Genomic DNA, 24,463 nt, shown 5'->3' on the forward strand with positions numbered 1-24,463 from the left:
GGCGAGAGTTAGCGCCCGTTTGAGCATGTTGCTATACGTTATCTCCCTTGGCACACGAACGCCATAATCTACCAAAATAGATTTGACATCGTCACAACAACTTTTGCATGTCCGAGGTTCTAAAGGTTGACTGTGTTCCGAAGAAGCGCTAGAGTGACACATCTTCCGCTAAGATTACAATTCTTCTTGTCATTGGAAGCTGTTCGTTATCGGTAAAACATAAATTACTCCTAAATTATCTTTGTAAGAAATCTGCTTCCGGAATACGGAACAATGACTCGGATCTCTTATGGAAACACTTTCACGAATAGAGGTGTATAATCTGAATGACCAATAATTTACACGATCTGAATAACATCTTAAGGTTTTACTCAACCTGATGAAAGCGCGCGGGTTAGTTTTTCACCGTTGTTGTCGCTGCACCGTGTGTGGTCGTAAGTTTACTTTGTAAAATGTGCGCTTTCGGCAGATTTTCTTAAAGTGATTAAATATTAACAAAGTTATTTAGGATAATAATCACCTTAGGCTTTGCCTATGAAAATAACTTGAAAAGGACACTTACTGTTTTACGTTATTGTTTTCAAACGAGGCGTCTGCTTGTTTGCATTTTCTGGCTAGAGTTTTTTTTTTGTTTTTTTTGTTTTTTTTTTTAGCTTCTCATCACAAAGACACTGTTGAAGAAAGCTACAAAAGTACGTAAAAGGCATTGAAAAGTATCAGTTCAACAAAACTTCCCCACTTGAGGATATTGCAGAACACTTAATCATGGGTAAGTCTCACTTTGTCTCTGGTTAGCTTTCTGTCTTCCTTTCCCCCTCATACTGTAATTGATGCTTTGCCTTCAATATCTTCCTCCACTTTGAACCCCCCCCCCCCAAAAAAAAACCAACTTGAGAAACTTTACTACATTAATTGTTTACTTCACCATATCTGCTACTGCATTTGCATTGTTATCTTTTGTTGTGTAGCAGATGACAATGTTGATGCAAGACCTGAGGGCGATCAGGGTGATGCACTGGCATCTCCTGGGTAAGATATGATTATGTATGTGTAACATTGGAAATAATCTGATCAATGATAAATTTATGATAAATGTGGATGTAACCTTTTTTCCTACCCATCAATGGCAGATACAGTTCAGAATTTATGGAAAGAGCACTTCAGTATAATGGACACATGTGAATATCTTGTAAAATATAGATGTTTAACTTTTGATTTTTAATTTCATTTATCTAGTTAAGAAAGTGTAGTTGACTTTAAATCTTTAAGTCATCAAATTATATTGGAAATGAATGCATAATTTGAAAACAAATTTCAACTTAACTTGCATTTATTATTTTTGCACATTTTTATGCTGTAAAAATACAGTATACAATACCTGGAAACTGTATATTTTAATGATAGGAAATGTATCCAGATAATGTAATTTTTTTAAAACTGTAAACTAAAAATGGAACTTTTGAAAAATAGCAGAAATGATGAGTGTTTATTTGTGATCAATGTCTTATTTCAGTGCTCCAGCTGTGCTTCCAAAAGGTGATCTTCCTGTGATAAGCAAGACTGACTTTGTGTCCGATAGTTATAATATGAACTACCCTCGAAGAGGAAAAGCTGTCATATTTAACAACAGAAACATTTTCTTCCAAAACGGGCAATGGGCGAGAGAACAGGCACAGACGTTGATGCAAGAAACTTGTATTTCATGTTTACTGAGATGGGTTTTGACACCGACATTCAAACACGATTTAAAAGCACATGAAATGGAATCATACATGGTGAAAGGTAATATCATCTTTTTTACTTAAAAGTAATTTTCATGTGACCTAGTTGTCTTCAAAAGTCATGTCAAAACAAACTTATTTTTAAAAAAAATGTCCGTGGCATTAAGAGTTATTTATTTATAAAATCAGCTTAGAACTGTGTATCAATGTTTCCAAGGCTTTGAACATTTTCCCATCCATTTTGCAATTTTCATGTTTAATACAGTTGATGTATATTCTACCATAACATGAGGGTCACATGCTTGGTTTTGGACACTTTAAAATGCCTAACCAAGGTATTTTGGAGGATTTAAATAAAATTTTGGGGCGTATGCTTGTATTTATTATAAAGACTGGAAAATACAGACAAACAAATGTTGATTCTTTAACATTAGCAGCGAATTTGGTTGGGCTTTTTTTAATATGAGTATACATTCAGTTTTGGAACAGGAGCCAATTTAATACTTGGGTCACTAAACAGAAGATTACTCTGTCCACCCAGCTGTGATGGGTTTACTCATTTCAGTCTTTCATTGTCTTGTACTTTTATGCTTGATGTTTATTATATTAGTTGGGGGTACTGTATAAGATGCTTAGCAATAGACCGTATTCTTACTACTTATACTTCACAAATTACCTTTGCACAGCATTTATTCTTCCATAGGATATCCTTACAACAGTACATCTACTGCCCAATTACTTATTAAAATATCACATGCTTTGTATGGGGCACAGTGTCAAAAGAAGACCACTCTGATGCTGACTGCTTTGCATGTGCCATTCTTTCTCATGGTGAGGAGGGCTATGTTTATGGGCAAGATGCCCGCATCGAGATAGAGAAACTGGTGGGTCCTTTCAAGGGCAACAGATGCAAGTCACTTGCTGCTAAACCCAAACTGTTTTTTATTCAGGTAACAATTGTGGTTAAATTCCTCATAAGCAAGAGTAAAACATGCTTGAAATTATCTAGACATATTGAAAAAGTTTGCTGTATTTTGAGAATGGCTTGTATTATCTTTCACTAGAAACATACCAATATTGTACCTTTTACATTAACTGTTTGTAAATATGTTTCTCGTGCTTTGTTCTCTACCCTTCAGTAGGGCAATGGTCCTGGAATAAATCAATCTCACTTTCTCTGAAAGAGGCTATACATTCAAAATTGGCATTGGGATATTGTAATTGTGTTGGCTTTTGTTTATCTTGCCTTTGAAGAGTCACTGATAATTTTAGCTTGAAACCCTATAACTTAATTTCAAAAATCAAGAATTGGATAGGATTATTTCAGCTCTTTTTTTTTTTTTTTGTTTGTTTTTGCTGTTCACGCCAGAAAAATCAAGTGTTCAGTGTTCATTATCGTGAGCTAGGTCAGTGTAGTCTTGTAGATAAAACTTTCATGCAGTGCAAGCATTTATGGGAGTACTATTTGTTTTGCATTATTTATTTGGTATTAGGTTGATAGATATTTCACCAAGTAAAGAGAAAAGTCATCTGAAAATCATTTTATCCCTTTATTGTGATGACATATTGTAGCTAAGTGAATTATAGAAATGGCTGTGGCATCCAAATCAAGTCCATAAACTAGTTTTACCTATAAAATGTTGATGTGAACATGCTGTTGTAGGCATGCCGTGGCACGAACCTGGATGATGGAGTGAAGTGGCAGATGCACTGGGCACAGAGGGGAGAACAGAAGTGGAAATTCGCCGAATTCCTACAGAAGCTGATTTTCTTATGGCATACTCTGTTGTACCAGGTGGGGAGCATACCTGCAATTTTTTTATCAGCTATGGACTATTGCAGTGTTAGATACATTCCTTGATGAAATTTGAAATGTGTTAACAAAAATTAGAAATTATATAGATATATAACATAATTCTTTTATTGAAAAGTGTTTTGCTCTTTCCATGCGCAAACATCTACCTTCACAAGCACATGTTCAGATGTATCCACACACATCCATGTATGGACTACGCCAGAGAGGGTTCTTACTTGCCTTCTGACACCTCTTTAGCAAACTTCTGTTAAAATCTAATCCACATGGTTGATTTTGTTGTGAGAGTGACGAGTTCACAACAAAGACAAAACAAAGACTTAAATGGAATCTTGCCCTCTATTTGAATGTTAGTCTATGGTACAACTTGAACTATATCTTGAAGACCTAGTTATTGTTAATGCTTCACCAATTTCCTCCACCATCTTGCCACTTTTGAAACTATGTATCAGCAACACCTTTTAACTTTTTGATAAATTTTCTGCTGTTCACCATGATTTTGTTCAACTCTTGATGCAATTGTTATGCCACTCATCAATACAATACAATAAACTTTATTGATCCCCAGGGCAATTCAAGATAGTGTTCATACTAGCAATAATATATATGATATAAAAGAGATAATATAAGTGTACATGTTGAAATAGTTGTCTCTCTCTCACACACACTTATTCCCAACAACAGCAGATACAGTTGATGATCCCAGACTACCTCAGACTAGTACAAGATCATGGCCAGTAGAGTTTATCAAGTTAATGGCACATGGAATGAATGAGCTGCGGTAATGATTGGTTCTGCATGCATGTATCGCATACCTACAGCCAGACCACAAGAGTGAAAACTCACATGCCAACACATGATTAGAAATAGAGGATGCGTGATGCCTTTCTTGAGGATTTGCTGATGGCAAAAGGCTGCCAAGTCCCTCTGCCTTGTTTTGATGATCTTGGAACAGATATTAACAAAGGAGACAAGATTGTTCCTGTTCCCAATGGAGAAGCTGTGGAACCAAGAGATGAAAGAAATAACTGATGAGACTTTGCAATGAACAACTGATAGTACTGTGTGAGGATGACAGAGCTGACAGAGAAAGCTTTGAATTTCTGTAGGAGGTACAGATGTTGTTGGCTCTTACGGAGGATCATGTCAAGCACCTCCCTGTTCTTTATTTTCTGTTGTGTGCAGTTCTGGTATAAAACATATACTTCTTGTCAAATACAGATTTTTGTTCCTTCACTACCCAGGGTTTATTATTAGGAAAAATGACATTTTCCTTGAAGGGTATGTGTCAACACAGAAAGGGATGTACGAAGACACAACATCATCCAAGTCATCTAGATTGTCACTGGAATTATAAAAGACTTGCCAGTCTGTGTAGTTGAAGCACCCCCTGCAGGTGGGAGATGTTCTCTTCTGTCCAACACTTTACTGTCTTAAGATGCTGGCCAGAGTACTTCTACTATTTTGCACAGTCAAGTGCAAGACTTTCCCAGTTCTCTGTGTAAAGATTGAGTACTGGCACATTGCTCTTGTATACATCTTTATACTTAAGGGTGCCAGTGGTTCTCTTCCCAGATGCTAGTTCACCATAGAGAATGTCTTCTGGGATGTGGCCATTTTCCATGCAGTGGACATGTCCTAGCCATCATAGCCTGCATTGTCTAAGCCAGGGGTGGACAATGCCAGCTGCATTGTTTGTTATTTTTATAATTTGTGTAAGAATGTTACAGACTGCCAATTTATAACATTTGATAAATTAAATTTCGAACATGTTAAACTGGGTTCAAGAAAAAATTTTGAAAACAAGTTTACTTCACATCAAGTCCAAAGACGTCCACAGTTTGTACTTTCCTCATCTCTGGTCTAAGCAAAGTAAGGGAAGGCTAGCACAAGAATTCTTAGTTAATGATGAGATAATTTTGCATGAAATTATGCATGAGAATAAGAGTGGTTGATAATAGAACACATTGTGGGGAAATAAATTCAGATATGTGCCAGAAGAGTTGAGAATTATGATGAGTAGTATTACATTATTTTACATTATGCTTGAATGTTGTTTGTGAGGACATTAGAGAGTACCATCTAGACAGTTTATATAAAAATTCATGTTTCATATGATTCCAACTAGGATACTTCGCCTGGAGAAACTCATCTCGTGGGTCGTGGTTTGTCCAGTCTCTGGTGGAAGTTTTTTGTCGAAAAACTGGAAACGAATGGATCTGATGACTATGATGACTCGAGTTTGCCGCAAAGTGGCCTACGAATTTGAATCCAATGCCACCAGGGAGTACATGAATCGCAAAAAGCAGGTTCCCTGTATCACATCCATGCTGACCAGGGATGTCTATTTCACACCCAAAGCAAAGTAACCTAGTGTCAGTATACTGTGATGCTTTATCATACTAAGGCAGCAATGCACACATGTTCTGAAATCAGAACTTAACTGGAAACATGATGAAGGAACATTTCAACAGATATACTTTTAAAAAAAAAAGAGTGTTGCAATGATGAGGTTGATTTGAGGTCGTTGTTTGGAATGTTTATGTAGGAAAGCATATTTGGAGAAAGACATGATGTATAACTTGGTTTGTGCATTGGCAAAGCCCACCCTTTTCAAAAACAATAAAATTTAGAGATTTTGAAATCATGCTATAAAAAATAATTGTGCTTTAACATTAACAACAAAATGCAGGATATGATCTATTAAGTTCCAAGTCTTGAAGACAGTGAAGTGGTTCCAAGTGATTGTATGACAGTATACTTGCTTTTGCCTAAATCCATTGTTGTATAAAATACAGATACAGTTATGACTTGTGACTACAACCAAGGTGACAGCTGTAAACATATGTTTACTTTTTTATTTTCTGTGAAAAAAAAGTTGAAAAGGGTATTTACTCTCTGGATGAGCAAAAACTCAAAATGGTAAAGAGAGGCAAATAGGCAAATTCTAAAACAATGTCAAAAGTAGACAGTTTCACTATGATCAGGTTTTTTTTCTGTTTTGTGTGTGTGTGTTTGATTAGCACAATGCAGCTCAGGTTTAAATGGCTGTGAAGAGCATCAGCATAAAATTTATTGGCTCTTTTTTCTTTCGTATGTAAAACAAAAGAAGTGCAGATGCAAAGTACAGTATCTGGAGTGCATGTAAATGAAGACCATTTAATATGCATAAGAAAGATAGCAGCTAGATCCATATTCTAAGTGTGGCCCTATGGTTCATGGATATATATGCTCCTAAGGATCATTGCATCAGCAACCCAGTTTGTTCCCACCACTTTTCGACTTATGCTGACCCTGCCCCTACATTAAATGTGCTGTTTCCATGTAAGTTGTTTGGCAAAGGTCATCCCTAGGTAAGTCTGCTGGTTTTCAAAGTTTAGGTGAGCATTGCCTACTAATAAGCTGCCTGATTGTACATCAGTGAAGAGTGTGGCTGTGGTTTTGTTTTTTTGGATGGTACTGCACCAGTTGTCTTGGTTTTAGCAGTGTTGAGGGTTAGCTGCATGCTCTATGTTGCAGTGGTAATATGTTCTGTTGAACACTACAATACCAAGTCATCAACATAGAGTATTGATTTCACTCCCTTGGATAGCTAATTTGGTAGCTGATGTTAGAAATTGTGAAATATTTATATGAAATTCATTGACGTTTTGAAAGTATTCTGGTATGTCAAAACTAAATATTTGTATTGCAACTGCTCTTGCAAATGCCATGACCTATTTATTACAAAGTTTTTTTTTTAATTCAAGCCATAACTAAGCACTTGTAGATAAACAGGTTTTACTTCATGAGTTGTAATATTGGTAAATACATTTTATTTTTTTCTATGCATGATGTACACTATTGATACTGTATTTTTTGCTCTGTCTATTAATACTGTGTGCAGTTTTTTAGGAGAACATTGATTTGGCAGCCAAATTTAAAGCCTGGTTTGTCTTCAGACCTCTTGGTCATTTGCTGCTTTATTAAGATGTGGTAATGACCTATAAAGCTTGGTGATCATGCAAGCATTTTTCTCTATTAAAGTGGTGTGTTGAGCACAGTTAGCATGTGCCTGTCATCATATTCTTTGTCCCTATGTCTCTGTGGCAGCTCTACTTCATTTCCTGCTTTTTTTTTTTTTTCTGTCATCCTAGTTTTCTTTGCAGTGTTGGGATTTTTGGCTCTACAGATTCATTCCATGTTGTTTCTCCACATACTCTTTCAGGGATATCTCAGTAATGTTAAAGTTGTCACAAACACCACTAGAGAGTTCCTTTTTGTGTGCATTTTGTTGTTGTTTAGCAAAAATGCTGAGTGCCAGTAAGAGTGTATTGATAAAGTATTGTGCCATCTTGAACTTTCTTGAAAAATGTGATAATCTTATTTGTATTTGTAGCAGCCATTCTGAGTAGAGTTACCATTAAGTTGCATTTCTCACCAAGGAGCTGCCACTGCTTAAACCACTAGGTACTTCTATTTGCGTTGCAGTCAGTGGGTGTTCATACCAGGGAAGCTTGCATTATCAGCATGCTTTCTTACCCTTTCTGGTAATATATTGCCTCCTGAGTTAAAAAGTGTGTGCTATTTTAAAATCAGAATCAGCACAACTGGTAATGGTTGTCTTTGATGAAATTTTGAGGCATGCTGTAGAATGATTTTAAAGTGCCAGTTGAAGCAACAGTGCTTGTTTACTAATTAGAGTTTTTACTTGCCATTTGTTTTTATGAGTTTTCTTTCAAAAATTCACCATATTTTACTTTGTGAAACATGTTGGCTACTTTGAAAAAAAATTCTTGTTTACTTGACGATTTCTGCAAATATTTTCAAATTTTGTCAAAGGTTTGATTTTTGTTTTAACTTGTGTAAAACTACACAAATACATGTGTGTCAAATGGATTTATATTAGAATTGATATCTGGCTTTGGATTTTTAACTGTGCATGATTCTGCATCACCTTTACTGACGCTTCCTGTTGTGGCATAGTGAACCATGTTGTTTTCCATTTTGATTTACAGACCACATACCTTGCTACGTTTGTGTAGATTAGATTCTGGATGTGTGGGCTTCACGATGTCGTCGAATGATGAGATGTGTTTGTGTTTGTATGTGTGTCATCCTCCATCTTACTGCCTGCGTGTCACTGACTGATGTCGCCTTCGCTTCTTTAGTGCCAGGACTGTGCTGTGTTCTCAAATGTCTTGCCCTCAAGCTTCAAATTCGGTATTTCGACGAATCTTTCTACTGACCTACACTTGAAATGCAAGACATTGTTTATACCGATCCTCGCTTTGCGAAGATCAGCTTCAAAGTCTGATGCTGGCAGTTTTATGGAAATTAAAAATCTAAATTATGAACACACCCACAATATAATGTAAAGAAGAAGGCTGCTCAGTGTGAGCAAAGAAATCCAGTATTTTATGATTTTTTTTTATTAATGGGGATGTGCTGTCAGAAGAGTCCCTTTTGCTGGTGGTTTTTTTTTTTCTTTGTTTTTTTTTTAAATTTTACTGGTTAACTGTGCAAGAGTATTGAGTCGCATGCGTATTGTATTTCATTCAGTCAACAGAGAGCTGTGCATTTATTCTATCTGTTACATGCTTAGAAAGATTCACGTCTATCCAATTTCATAAGCTCATGTTGAAGAACCCTAGCGGTTGAAAGCAATTGCATCAGTCTGGCGTGCCTGTACCATACATATAAGCTATACTGTGATGTACCTGGCAGATCTGATACTGCAATCGTGCAAGATATGACAACAGCTAAGAATATGAAACTTGCACTCAAATAAAACTTGCTCAAACTAAAGGAGTCTGGTGTCAAGAAAATGCCTAGGTTCTTATTCTCAACAATTATGAAAAGGCTGTTTGTACCTTTTCTAATAACCATGCATGATGTCAACCTGATTTCTTTGCTAAACAGTCGCCTTGGATAAGTAAAAGTAAGACGTAGCCCTTGTAGGCAGTGAACTTGTGTGGTTCACTGATCAAGGTGCTGCTTTTGGAAGGCAGAGCTGAACTCTTTCTTTTGCTCTGGACACTGGGTGGTAAGGGTGGGGTTGTCCAACCACAGGCTTGAGCAGGCCTTCAAAAGTCATGTGAGTTGGCAACATTTGGCAGGAAAAATAACACTTTCCAGTCTATGAGGCAGTTGCCAATTCTGAACAATAAAATTCTATGCATATATATATACTTATCATCCAGTTCATTAGCAGCACTCCAAGCTCGCTCTCCTCTGTTTAGTCTCCTCCGCTTCACTCTCCATTGCTCGGTGGGATCTCACTTTTCTTTAAGATTTTATCAACACCTACTGCGGTATAGAACTTCCTACATAAAATTGGAACTATCCTGAAAATTTACTTAAATCTGCTCGCTGTTTGACTTAGGAGTGGGAGATCAGGCATTGCTGTCGGGACACAACACGTCCACCCCCTCTCAACCACTAAAGTCAGAAATAGTTCGATGTCTTCTCTAACACAGTTCACTCGCATGGAAGCAGACATCTTTTATGTATCAAGCGAGAAAAAATCTTGATCTTCGATCAACACAAAACCAAGTTGCACTTGATCAGCATTTATTTCACGAAGAACCTTTGCATGAAGGTCCAGACCACAGAAATCGCTTGAGCGGCTGTCTTGGCGAGTAAAGATGGCGTAGTGAGGCAGATGAATGGCCACTTCAATACACAGCTGTTATTTAGAAAGCAATTCTGTCTACGGTAGTTATATATATCAAGCACCTTGGCTTGTGAATATAAGTGATATGCAAGACCTGCTTGTCTTGTTGCCAGCTTGTGTCTGTTCCTTTTCCATTTCCTGTAAAGCGCTTTGAGCAAATCACTGGCAAAGCGCTACATAAATGTTCATCATTATTATTATTTAATTTTGCCTCATCCTTGGCCAGGTCTGCCCAAATGCTATTTTATGTGTTCTTTTTCCAAAGTCAGAAGACTTTCCATCCCAACTTTCTGAAAAGAAAAATAAAAGGTTACAAGAAGCCTTCCTTAGATCTTGTCAAACCCTTGCTTCTTTTTCTGTCTGTAGAAAAATTTTCACAGCTTAGTTCTGTACTTCCCATGATTTCTTTTTTTTTTTTACTGAGAAAGCCAAGGAAAAAAACAAATTGTATCTCAGGTTGTCTGTTTACATATTTTCATATCATATCATACCGACTGTAATAGATTGCCTAAAATCGTTTGGAACTGTCAGTAAGTTTGAGAGAATGAATTGTGTTAAAGGTAATTGATGTAATAATGAATGAAGTTCTGAAAACATAATAAAAGGGAATTAAGAAAAATCTTTCTTGTATATGTGTGTGTGTGAGAGAGAGAGAGATCGTGCTTTACGGTTGGAAGTGGTCCCAGAATTTACAAGTGAAGTTATGCAGGGCATTGCAGGCCTTTGACAATGATGTTTGATTCATCGTCCTACTTGGGGATGCTCTGTTCAGAGTATAAAGACCACATAATGTCAGTCACACGCAGAGCCCACCAGGGTGTTCCCACCTCAATTCCATTTGCCCGAAAACGGTCTGCGACACGCCCTGCTACCGAAAGTGAGAAAGAGAACGCGAAGAATGATGAAACAAGAACCAAAAAACCGACATAAAAGAAGAAGGAAAGAATGAGGAGGCCGAAGGTGTGAGACAGAGGTGCATATCTGATGTCCAAGAAACCTTGCAACCCTCGTCGCAGAAAACGAAGTTTCGTAGAAATAAAAGGGGTTCGGTCTGGAAGAGTTTCTTTTTTTCACATGTGGAAGCAGTGAAGGATAAAAACAAGGCGGGTGAGGTGCAATTCCGGAAAGTGGCGACGGTGTCATTTGTTCTCGTCGCTTCCACAGTGTGTCGGCGGCGATAACGGCGTTAGAGAACCCAGCAATGCAGCTTCCACATGTTCTCTTTGTATGCTTTTGTTTTCACTTGTAAAGTCCATGCATTCCTGAAGTCCAATGTCCATTTTACATGTTGGTTTTTAGAGTCTGCTTCGCATGGATAGTTGTACTACAGTCATGATATTACAAAATGATCCCAAAGTAAGAAAGTCCACCTCATCTTGTGTAAGTGCTTGGAGAGACTGGCCGCTTCCCTCTTAGTCGTCTTATTAAAAGTAGAATACTCAGTTTGTGGTTTAAATTGAAATGTATTTATATACTTTGAATTATTGGATTGCATACGCAGATATGCATTAAAGGGATAGAAGAAGAAAGAATGATATGGAAAATTAGTTTTTAACTCTTTGAGTTAATATATTACCTGTTATGAACATGTGTGTAGGGGTGTGTGAGTGTTGTGTGTGTAGGTATGAGTAAGATATATTGTACAAAAATGTGTGTTAATGTATATTTATATATTTTTTCTTTAATGTCTCAATTAATGTCTCAATTGGTCAGCAAGTTCTCACCTTGGATGTGAGTGGCTCCTGGCAGGTTACTAGGGCCGAACCCTTATAAAAGGTCTGAACAGACCGTATAAATAGATATTTAGCCGTTATAAAAGGTCTGAAGTCTGAGTACCCAGGGTAACAAATGCAGTACATTGTGGCCACGCAAGACTGTGTACAGAGTCAGTAGGAAGGAGCTTAGGAGAGGTGGACATCAGTAGAGTGCACGGACTTCTGTTGATGAGGAAATGTCAAAAATCCGTCACTGTCAAATTAATTATCAATCCTATTCTTTGTACTTTTATCTGTTTTTCATCTTTAATTTTTTTTTCTTTATTTTGTAGTAATGTAGTGCTTTAATTTCTTTTCCTTAGATTGAGGACTTCACACATACAAACAAAGATTAGTAAATACAAACTAAAGTATAGACTATTTTTAACAATAAAGCATACGTGCTTCATTAAATCCTTCAGTTTGGTTCATTTGTTGGATAATTAAGGGAAAGGAGTTCCATGGGTTTGGATGCACAGTACCCGATCAAATGTACCCGACTGTTTCCCCCTCTCATTCTCCAAATCAACTTCTACATCCACGGCTGTTCGCGTGGTACAGTGGGCAGGTGGCGCGGCGAGTACAGTCACCTGTAGCATCGTCCCTGACCGACATCACTTCTGCTGATGGGATAGACCGACAGACGACAGTCAGTGGATACTGGATAATCACCGGGCTATCTCTACCGGCCCAGTTATCGCCAGACAAACACCACGTTTCGAGAGCCAAGCAAAATCAGAATCGCAGAAGGCAGATGGCACGGGCTTCCCTCGTTTCCTGAGGTCTGATTGTGTCCTGCTTTATTGTGATAGCCTCGGGATTTGCATCCAAGCCATTCTACGGGCACAGGTTAACAACTTCCAACGGGAAGCCAGAGCAGGCTACTTTACATCTACACTTGTCTAAACCTCAAACGGGAAGATATGTACCCAGTTGTATTATACTAATTACTGTAGATGAACTTGATGGTTTGCAATGGTTGACTTTAATTATGTTTTTAAAAAAGAAATCTTCACCTCTTATATCAGCAGTGCATCTGAGCTTTTAATAATCTTGATGAAGGCAAACCGAGCAGATCCTACAGCACTTACGAGCAAAGAACAACATCAAGGACTTTCTACAGCACTTACTCACGGGCAAAGAACACCACCAAGGACTGCAGCAACGGCAAACAGGACATTGCAGCATCAAGCATCACTGGCAGAGACGGCTGACGAACCACTGCAAGGAAAGGTTGCCATCCATCACACTCTCACCATTGCCGCTTGTCCCCGCACTTTTCGTGTGTTCTCTCGCCATCATTTGACATCTGCATAAACTGTACATACTATCACCCTGAAGCCACCACTACATCATGGGTATATTAACTAAACTGTCGTTATGTTACAGGCTTCAATTGGGTGCACAATATGACACATTGCAGGCAAAGAACCCTTTTTTTTCATCACTGCTTTGCATCATCATCAAGCGCTGCAAGTAAAGTCCCTCGTGCCCTCGCACTCCCTGGCAGTTTTTCACGGAAGCGGAGAAGATGAAGGCAGACAGCCAAGGTAAAAACGGAAGTGACGTATACATTTGCATGTAACGAGAAAAGCCTCGCTCGTCATGGGGCCGACACCCACAATCCACTTTTGTGAGGAAGCTGAGCAGCCTCCCTGGAGCAGCAGCGTGCGCAGCGGATGTCAGAGATTGTAAACATTGTCAAGAAAATATCACGGACAACTCATTCTCTTTGTCTTGTTTGTGCTGCTTGTCGTGGTGTGAACAGCTTCCCCGCTCGGAATGTTTTTAATATAAGATAAAAATAGATATTACACAACATGCTTCATCTTTTTTCATCTCATCTATGCACAGAGGGAATACAAACACTCTCTCCCTCATTCTCTCTCTCTCACGCGAGTTTTAACAAAATACTCGGAATCATGCTGCTGATGCGAACACAAGATACTCAGCTCACGAGCTGACCCCGTACAGACCCAGGTCGCCTGTCTCCTCTGACATGCTTACCTCAACACAACCTTTCCTTCACAAGATTATCTCAATAAAACAAGATCAAGTCCCGGTACTGGACCAGGAGAGGACGCAGAGTGACAGGTGTTAGTGCCAGGTTAACCCAGGAACACAGTACAGTCCAGATGGACAGTCCACTGGGACTTCTGCTCGGAGTAGGATTAGTGCAGAAATGTCTGTAATTATGTTTACAGTCAACAATTCAAGCGACAAGAGACAAAAGCAATATAAGTGTCCTTTTTGTAAATCGATGGTCTTGAAGGCATTCTACCCTCCCAAACAAAAGAATGGTTGTAGTTACATCAATGATGGCTGTTGTTTTTTTTTTATCACACTATAAACACAATTTTTAGTCAAAAAGAAATAATGTGTGTTTTGAATAAAACATTAAATACAGAATATCTCAAATTTGCCACCAAATATTCAGGACCAAGCAGTAAATGACGACCTTTCCATCCCTCCTATCCACAAGAAAAAACAATAAAATCTTCGGGAGAAAATTCCCTGGAGACAGACATATACAGAAACAAAAACAATCGGCCGCAGACAGATCTAGTGACAGAAGCATCTGGTGCCAGAAGACACCTGGGGACAAAGAACTCGTTGGGACAGAAAACACTGGCAGGCAAGTCGTCCAGGAAAAAATACTGTCGGTAATAAGATCAGGGCCTGCCACCTCCTCCACCTACAGCCCACCCCACCTCCCCATGCCAAAGTCGTGGTACTCTTGGCGATAACCTGACAAAGCAACATTTATCTTTCCCGAAAGCCGGCTGTAATAATCAGGCGTCAGTCTCAGAACCCATTAAGAGTTAGCTATTATTAAGAGGTTAACAATACCCGAAGGGAGAAGATGCAGTTTGAAACTGCGAAATTTAAGTTCGGCCATCGCAGAAAAACAGAAACATAAATAAGGAATTTGGTAGCTCAGGACTTAACCCTCTTCCTGCCTGGGCGGCACAGAAGGTGTCTACTAGAGACCTCCATTTTTAACTGTCAACAGCCCTTAGTCGTGTTCCCTGCGAATTTCTAGTCTTTCGATTGTTTTCTCAATGAATCTGTTTCTTCTGGTCGCCCATATTTCCTCTTAACATCTACTGACTCGTGAAGACCTGTTCTTGGTGGAGCATTGTTTTTCTTTATTTTGGGCTCATATCCTACCATCCCCTTCTTTTCTGACACCTGTCCAGCATACCTGTCTGAGCTACTCATACTTCACCATCCGCTTCGGTCTTTGCTGCTGTCTGCCTTTGCTGCCCTCTTCTCTGTGTCATGATCAGACGGAGGACACCAGACAGACTCCTTCTTCTCCTCAGACTCCACTGTTCTCTGTCCCTTCCTAGCTGAGTCTTAGTTCGAATCCTTCAAATCCGGCTTCACATTCAGTTTCCTTGAGAAGCATCCTGCATAATCAAGCGAACTATTCTCCTCACTCCTGAGTTCGTCTTCATCCTTGCACTTCATGTTGGCTGTGGTGTCCTCCGTCTGCTGATGATTCTGTTTCTTGTATTGCCGTCTGCTGGTTCGTTTGTATTTCTGTGTGAAGGGCACTGAGCATTCTCAAGGGAAAGTGCACTTTACAAATTCAGTTACTGCTATTATTGTGGTAACCCTATTTGTGAAGCTGGCTTGTATGAGGATTTCCTACTGGTGATTATGTTTGGCCAGGATATCGAGGATTTTCTTCAGACATTTGTTTTGGAAGGTCTGTACTTTCTGCTTGATTTTTGCTGGTATCTTGCAGCTTTCTCTCCCAAGACCGATCAAGCACTGCTTCTGCGATTATTATTTTTGTAGTCTTGCTAAAGACTTTGGAATTACTGATTTCTGTAAGCATATCGAAGGCTTAATTTGTTTTGGTAATTTTATTATTCCCTTCATTTTCTGTTTCTCCAATTGTTATTACTAGACCCACTAGATACGCAAGTTCATGAACTTTCTCCACTTCTCTGTTGTCTACTGTAATAGGCTGTTGATTGGCCTTCTACCTCATTTCCTGTTTTATGTCTGTGTTGACCAAGTCTTATTTGTGATGTAGTTTTAGTCAGATTATTTCTTTTTCTGTGCGTTTTTGTGTTGGCTGGATAGTGTAACAATGTCATCAACATAATCTGTCTTCCAGTAGTGACTTAGGTGTCTAGGGGATTCCTCTTTTCCTGTCTTTTGTTGTTGCCTCATAACCCAGTCCATAGCCAGTATAAAGATAAATGTTGACAGAACTCCTCCCTGTTTGAAACCAGTTGAAATGCTGACGTATTCTGTTGCTGTTGCTACAAACCACCCAACAATGAAAATATTTTTGTTCTTTTTATATATTTTTTTATTTTCTATGAGAGTCAATAACAACTCATGATTTTCCACAATGACTCGCGGCTCATGCTGTCAAATGCTTTCTGAAAGCCAGTGAACACAGTGTTCAGAGCCCATCATATGCTTTGTCCTATAATCTGCCTTGAGACGAAGATTTCACGACTTTCTGTTTGTAAAACTCGATTGTACTTGCTTGACGGTTCACAAGGAACATTGGTGAGCCTCTTCACAATGATTAGGCTGAAGATCTTGCTTGTCTGTGATAACAGGGTTATTGCTCGCCAATTATTGTACTCCTTCAACTCGTCCTTTTCTGGCAGTTTAAGACTGTACACTTTTTCCATTCTGCTGATGTTTGTTCTACATCCTATATTTTGTGTGAAGATCTCGCAGTTTCGGAATTTCTTCCACTTCCTGCATTAATATTTCAGGGCAGATCCCATCATGCCCTGGTGTTTTATAATTTGGTTGTTTTTGGATGGTTTCCTTTACCTCTGTCCGGTGATGGTGTCCACGTCTTCTTCACTTTCTGGAATATTAGTTATACTGATGGGTTTGGCCTGTCGAGCAGTTGCTCGAAGTGCTCATACAATCTCTCTGCTTTCTTCCTCCCTTCGGTGAGCTCTTAAAGGCAGGTCTTGAATGTTGTTTCTACTCCTGATAAACTTTTGTGATTTCATAGGCAGGTTCATGTCTTGTCTTGCTGGTGCTTCTGCCCTTACAGCGACTTTTTCAATTTTTTTTTTTAAAAAGTCTCTTTTAACACTCTTATTTACTTCTTTGTCTCTCTAGGAATATCCTCTCCTTCAGGTACTGAGACTTTATGTTCTTATTGCTGTCCTTTGCTCCATTGTTTTCTATGTTTCTATGGAGATCCAGCTCTCTTTTACTACTTTTACATAGCCAATGCTCTCCCTAGCCGCTTCTTTGATTGCTTGGTTAAACTGACTGATTGTCGTTTGGCTGTTGCCCCTTTGGACACTTAACGTCTTTGTCAACGCCATTCAAACTGCAGCTGAACTGTTGTCTGTCAAAGGCTGGACATCTTTGTTTTGCTACCTTCACTTTTCTTATCATTCCAGCAAGTTTGCTAAAGATTAAGGTCACTGCTTATGTCTGTCCCTATTTTAGCTCTCAATTTGTCATTAATGATAATGTGGTCGATGTGAATCTTTGAATCTGCCATCCGGGGACTTCCCGTCATTCTGTGATCTCTCTTGAAAAATTGTTCCTTCTAGTCCAGGGACATTTTCTCCACACAACTTGCTGCCATCGTACACTACGTCCCCTCCGCCTCCCTTGCCCATAAATTGTTGTCTTCGTTCTTGGCGCCTGTTACTGCACTGAACTCTCCCTGTACTGGTTTTACATCCTGAGCAAGAGTGTCTTGCAATGGTGTCTGTAGGTTGTTGTCCAAGTCTTTTACGATCTCTTCCTCTTCCTCATCCCTAGTATAGCAGGTCAGCACTGATGGATGTCTTGGTCCCCAGCAGTCACATCTCTGGTCTGTCCCCCTTTGTTCCACTGTATTTTTTAAAGGAATAAATTATTGGTCCATTGCCCAACCCCCATACCTCTGTGATTTGGGGAACAAGTGAACCACTCGTCTCGACCCTTTGAGTCAGAAAATGAGTGTGCAAGCAAAGAGACCTTCGCCCAACGACAACAGAAGTATTTGTCTTTAAAAACAGCTCTCGTGCGTAAGAAAATAAAATAGAAAAGCATAAAGCTCTCTCTCTCTCTCTTCATCCCTTTAGTTTAGAAGAGACAGAAATAAAGATTAACAACAGAAGAGACATAGACTGAGGAGGATGGACAGATAGGAAAGAGGGAGAAAGTTTCCAACCTGAACGTAAGATATTTCGATTGTAGAAGTAAATATTTAGGTTAAGGTTAGCTTTCAGACCTATGTGTTTAAACAGATGCCACATGCAGACAAAGAACAGCTTGTTGAGATGCGAACCCAGGACAGCCAATCCTCACTGCACTGGTGATGGCGCAGGAAAGCAATGCCGGGGTCGTCTGGCTACACGTGCAGCACACCACCGGATGTCCCACTGGTGTTTGTCTATAGTACACTCGGCTGAACACGATTCAAACGATTTAACACTTTGTATATCTATGTGCGATTTTTACACGACATCACATGACCAGTGCGAGCAAAGCCTCTGGTCATGTGATTAGCTCCACTTACTTGGTTACGTCCCCCACTTATCTCCCTTCTCCTGACCAACAGTTGTATAGTCAGCTGGTCGGTCACTGCATCCCGTGATACACAGAGTGTGTCTGGTGCATGCAGTCGCACTTTTCGTCCGTCCGCGCACATCGTCAAGGAAAGATAAGTGAAAAGGGCGTGAGACCAAGAGCCGCAACCCTTGCTTGCTACCGAAACGTTCCTTCCAATTTTTGTGGTTTTGTTGTTGCAAGTGGAGACAACCCACAACGAGGCGCGCTATTTGTTTGTAATTTGTAGTTTTTTTCACAAAAGTGGCCATCGACTACTGATGCCCTCCTTCGAACCCCGACTTCCGGTCTTGGAAACCTCTCCACGGGAATTCCTTTTGAATCAGTCGAAGTAGAAGTAAAACTGAAGTGGAAACCGTGAGTGCAGATGGAAAACCCATTCATATAGTCCTTGAATGTGTTCTCTTCAAATCAAGTCAAAAGAGCAGCAGGACGGACACTCAAGCACGAGTCACAAACTTTTGCTGCTGGCTGAACATGTGCTCAGCTAAAAAAAATGTGCAAAACCAAAAACATTCAAGATTTCATCAAACTGCAGTTAGACGAGAATATTCCTAAGCTGGACCGAATCATTAAACAGCAATCAGTTGGTTCTTCGTCAAGAAATTCTGCTTTTGGTGATGGGCTACAGCAGGGGTCGATGTGTTCAGAGTTATGATGATGATGGAGTGAATGAGAAGGATTTGTTGGGTTTAAAAGCGACGAGGAAAGAACTTTGACGGTTAGTGTTGCTTCGTTGTTGTGTGAATGTCGCTGTCTTTATGTTGCTCGAGCAGCCAGGCTTCTCTCCCCATGACAGCAATCAACGTGGACATCTTTATGGAGTATGCTTTTTTTTGTGTGGCTCAGGACAGCATCTTTATGTAAACACATAAATCTCTCTCTCTCTCCTTGCACTTCACACCCCCGCCATCGATTTCTTCTTCATGTACAATAACGTGTCACGTGACAAGACGGGTATCCCCAGTGTTGCCTTTGTCTTCCTGTTGCTCATGCGACCAACAGACTTTGACTATTCGGCTTACTCAGAGTAAAACTAATTCAAAAAGTTAAAAGAGAGATACATGAGACACAAATAGTTTGTCTGGGAATAACTAAGAGTAGAGCTGTAGAGTTGGTTCGAGCTTAAAATTGTTTACGGTTCGTGCAAGCGCGTAGCCAAACAGACCGATAGACGCTGAAATAGAACAACGAGAGAAGTCATCTCGAGCCTCACTTTCTATACATATAGACATATATGTGAGTCAAGCTCACGAAGAAACATTTGACAGTTTTATTCTTTAGTGTTGTAACAGCTAATCACAGTCACGTCCCTTGCAGAAACATAGAAGAAGAGGAGGAAGCTGTTGTTTTCACTGAGTTTAATAACAATTTTCCATTAAATATTTACTTTTATGGAAGGAAAAGAAGTCGTCGGCAGGAGACCTGAGAGTTTCTGATTACTCAATGTTCTTTTATTTTGTTCAAGAACAACAATGTTTTATCCAAAGATATATTAAGATACGTAATTGGATTTGTTTTTACCTTTTTGCGCATGCGTTATCTTTTTGTTAGCCAAAGGTTGGCTTGACAACATCTGTTTACTTTATAGTGCACCTGGTCAGTTGATAAAAAATACTGACAGCGAGCAGTCAGCTGGATGGCTCTCACTTCCCGCTGAGTTGAGAAGGAGGAAAACAAAGCAGCTCGGGATGTTGATGCAGCTTCACTCCATTGGACAAACTCCAACCTCCAACAGCTGCATGCGGTCGACTAAAAATGATAACATCTTTGATGACCATGACAGCATCGGACAAATTTTAGTGTTTTGGTTTCCTGAATGAACTGGAAACTTTATTTAGTTCAATGGCGTCGCATGTTACGCAATCGCACGATGCAAAGAAAGATAAAAAGGAAGGAAGGAAGAAAGAAAGAAGAAAGAGAGAGATATATGAGGGCAATGAAGTTCCCTTATTCTAGTGTCCCTAATTCTGAATGTGTTATTAATTAGCTGCGTAATATAAACGATCGACTGAACTTTATTCCTCCGAATGCCGCACAGACACAACACGCGCCGCACGTTGGGCAACATTATCGTATTATCTCCTGCAATACAAATGTCACTTTGTGTCCATGGCTTGCACTCACAGCTGCTGTGCTTCGTTTTCCAAGATGATCTGTTTTCCCCAGGTCAATATTATTATTTTCACTCTTTGCTTTAAATCGTGAAGACAGACTGTGATATTGTTTAATCTCCATAATGTCGCGAGCCTCTCATTTATCTCACTGTCAAACGGACCCTGGGGTTAGGAGAGATTCGTGCTGGCCAAAAAAAATGTCCATGAACTCAGCAAAAATACCTTTAAAATATTTATTTATTTATTTTAACGCTTTGAGAAAAAAGAGAAACACTCGAGTAAGCTATTTCTGTATGGGATATGCAATATGTAAGTGGATACTTTACTGGCCGATCTCGTTCTGTTTTAAAAAGGACCTCGTTACTACAGGCGGATATCAAGGGCTACAGGAACAGTCTTGACATCTGAGGGATCGTTGTTGGCACTAAAGGCAGGAAGAAGAAACTGTGTAGACTGGCGGTATTCAGAGGTCCATCGTGTTCTCCCGGTGTCTCCAAATGAAGCTTGTGATGATCTCATCTAATGGATGTAAATCTTGTGTGTGTGTGTGTCATTACCTACAGATGGATATATGAGAATCGTGATTAGGTGTGGATCGTGTAAAGACAATTTGTATTAATTTCAAGAGTTTCTGGGTAAGACCTTTAATATTAGTGATAGTAATGAAGCCAGAGGTGTCCAGACCTCTTGATGCCCACGATTACCGGGTACCGACACTCGGCCAGAGTTAAGCACACTCAGTCAAGACACCCGACTTTCTTATTACATTACAAAGAAAGAAGTAAGATGTCTGATGGAATTCACTGGACTATTTGATTGAAGACATTTTTTGGTGGAAATGAAGGGTGCTAATATAGATTACCCCTCTCCTGTGAGTGTCACAATTCGATTCGTTGTATTTTTAAATTATTTGTTTGTCTTTACTCCCTCCCCCACTGACCTGTGGAGATCCTCACAAGTTTCTTCAAGATGTGTAGACTATGTTCACCGGCAGCTCGGCAAATGCAAGAGACCATTTGATTGCAGAAAAACGATCACTTACAATTAATGTTGACAAAGTTCCTAAAACTTTGGGGAGGACGGGGTGGAGTTGTATTTGAAACAAATCCGACTGGAAAGAAAGAATATGGAACATATGGAAAATTTTTGCATCTGTTCTGATACCGATAAGAAAGTTTATCATTTGTGACTTTGTGTCTGTTCAGGTCCACCATCGTTTATTCATCCTCATCTCCACGCACTCATGTAAATTCTGGACTGTTCGTTTCATTTGTCCTGCGATTTTCGATGCTCTTTATGAGATTCTGATGAATCTGTCACATTTCGGGGAAACCTTGTCTCATAACATGTCCACCCCATCAGTTTAAACGGTTTGCCTCTAGTTCCTATTGAACGCCGGCTGTATTGGTAGATATGTTTATATGTTTATATGTTTATATGTTTATATGTCGTGACCACTGAAGTAGGAATGAGTGTGAAGTATTTATGACCATGGACCCCATGCACTAGTGAATACAATCAATTTTTGTTAGTGATACTCGTGTTCATCCCCTCTTTGTTCAGGATGATATCATTTCTAAGCACATGTTTCGATCTTCAGTTTTTATAGCTTTCATCCCAGACTCCATCTGTGATGTCGATTGTGAGAGGTGAGACGATGATTCCACTGACAGGCTCCCAGTGGTCCTCCCTCACCCAGGCTGACAGAAGCCACAGCTTGTAGTCCTTGTCTGTCAGTAATCAGTTTTCAACGAATTAAACAAATGCCTGCCACAGTATTATGTTGAAACTCTTACAGAATAACCACAACAATGATAGGAGAGACTTCATCACCTTCATTACTTTGGAAGAAAATAGTGTAGAGAGCGTAAGGGAGATTTTGCCTGTCTGTAGTTTATAAACGAGAATACTTTTGTCGAAGTTTAGTCTTCTTATCAGTGACATGAGTCCTACAGACGAGAAATCACGAGACGGAATTTTTGGTTGAGTAACCCCGAGCTGATAGCTCCTCTTTGAACTCCCACAGCTGGCCTCATCGAAGCACTCGCTGATCCCCATACACTGGGAGGGTTATCGATGGTCGACTGAAAATAATCTGAGGAACGAGGGTTTAACAGGAGTTTAACACACAGACACGTGGACAGAAAATGCAGCGGATTAGACATCCAAATCACGGAGAAACACGGAGAAAGCGAGAGAAACCCAGACCTCATTAAAGATGCTTAGTATGGTGAATAGAGGCAGTCAGGAAAAGAAGGATGGGGAGGAGAGATTCAATAGAAGGTCCGTGTAGGCAGCAGCTTAGCTGCACGACCAGCCCTGCCGACATTTCTTTGAGGATGGACTAGAACACTTTTTTGGCGAGATTACCTTCAGAGGCCGCCATTCCCCGGACAGAAGGGTAAAAACCGAATAATGTGGCGTCCCTAATCTCGTCCCTAATCTGAGATGTCAAAATGTGAGCTGTCTCAATAAACCCAGAATGTAAAAGCCACAAGGTAGACATATTACTATGATGAGACAAATTACCTGGGCGTGGTGTACTGAAGTGACCTGCATGACTTTCTTTTTGATGAAGTGTGCTTGTCTCACTCTGTACTGGGGTCCCCCTCCTTGTGCCTCTGGCCAGACCTCGGTACGAGCCAGAAATTACGAGCGATTGGACCTGTCATCCACGCTAGGGTGCCTGCATCTCCGAGCTGGTTACATAATAACGGGCGAGAGGCTGATAAAGTATGGCAGGCGTCAGGAAAGGTTCATGCTTCAAAAAACTTTAATGCTCAACGGCAGGGAAGGGAGAGAGAGAGAGAAAGAAAGAGAGAGGAGGCAGCAGACTAAACTCCATCCCAGGCACAATTAACAAATCACAAACCTAGCAAAGCCCAAGTCCATAGCAAGCAATGAAAGTGAGGTCTTATTGCCATGCCAGAGATTTCTCTCGGCAGTTAATTGTGTGTTAGCCTCTTCTCCATCTTGCCAGACACCGTGGGTGGGAGGTAAATGACAGAATATGTTTGGAGACAGACTAGCGACCTCTAGTGGCCAAGACAAACAACCAGACACTGATGGAGCTCGACTCCAACACTTGTCAGTCGTTTGTCATAGAAGTTTCTTCCTGAAGGGATACCACTGGGCAGTTGGCCTGCAGTACACAGCATCCTAATTAACATTAATTAGTAGTTGACACTAGCGAGCACCTTTTATAAACGGGTACATTGAAAAAAATTAAATAAAATAATTATACATTTGAATTGTTCAACCTACGTGTGTTGAAAAACTAGTTTCAGACCTTTAAAACGAGCTTTAATGCTAAATGTGATGAATATTACGATTTTAAAGAAAGGACCAAACACTCACGTGCCACACACACACACACACACACGTGCGCACGCGCCCGCACGAAAATCCAATGACAAACTGTAACAGTTACAAACGTGAAGTTGAAATTATTAGAAGTAGAAATTCCCATCACATCCCTGGAGCTGTCTGGCACCCAGCTCATACACAGTCCCTTGAGTGGCCATCGAGCTTCAGAAGGTCAGTCTGCTCGGACACTTGTTTTGCTGGCCTCGGAAATGTTTTGTTTGTAAACAGCGGTAGCTGCCAGTTCAGTCACCATTAGCACCCGGGAGAGAGGGTCTCTAGCGGGCCCAGTCATCTGCCAACTGGTGACCTTTGATCCAGCCACTAGTTTAGTGTAGGGTGTGGAGGAAACAGCAATTCCGAGAGATTCCGAAGAATGAAAATTTTAAATAAATTCAATAGAAAGATCATAAAGGAACAGTACAGCTACTGAGTATGTATCTGTCTTTAGTTCAATCAACATTACATCTATTTCT

General features: G+C 39.9%; 1 protein-coding gene across 1 annotated transcript; it reads left to right on the plus strand.

Moving 5' to 3' along the window:
- Positions 1-32: 32 nt before the first annotated feature.
- On the plus strand, positions 33-10,810 carry LOC112568743 (caspase-3-like). The gene is given in 11 exon segments (XM_025246213.1): positions 33-212; positions 654-769; positions 969-1,029; positions 1,514-1,628; positions 1,631-1,735; positions 1,737-1,782; positions 2,496-2,671; positions 3,385-3,415; positions 3,418-3,516; positions 5,663-5,724; positions 5,727-10,810. Coding segments are annotated over 10 exon segments (876 nt in total). The 5' UTR covers positions 33-212; positions 654-765; the 3' UTR covers positions 5,904-10,810.
- The last annotated feature ends 13,653 nt before the right edge of the window (positions 10,811-24,463 follow it).

The sequence above is a fragment of the Pomacea canaliculata genome, linkage group LG1, assembly GCF_003073045.1.
Source record: "Pomacea canaliculata isolate SZHN2017 linkage group LG1, ASM307304v1, whole genome shotgun sequence".
NCBI classification, from domain to species: domain Eukaryota; kingdom Metazoa; phylum Mollusca; class Gastropoda; order Architaenioglossa; family Ampullariidae; genus Pomacea; species Pomacea canaliculata.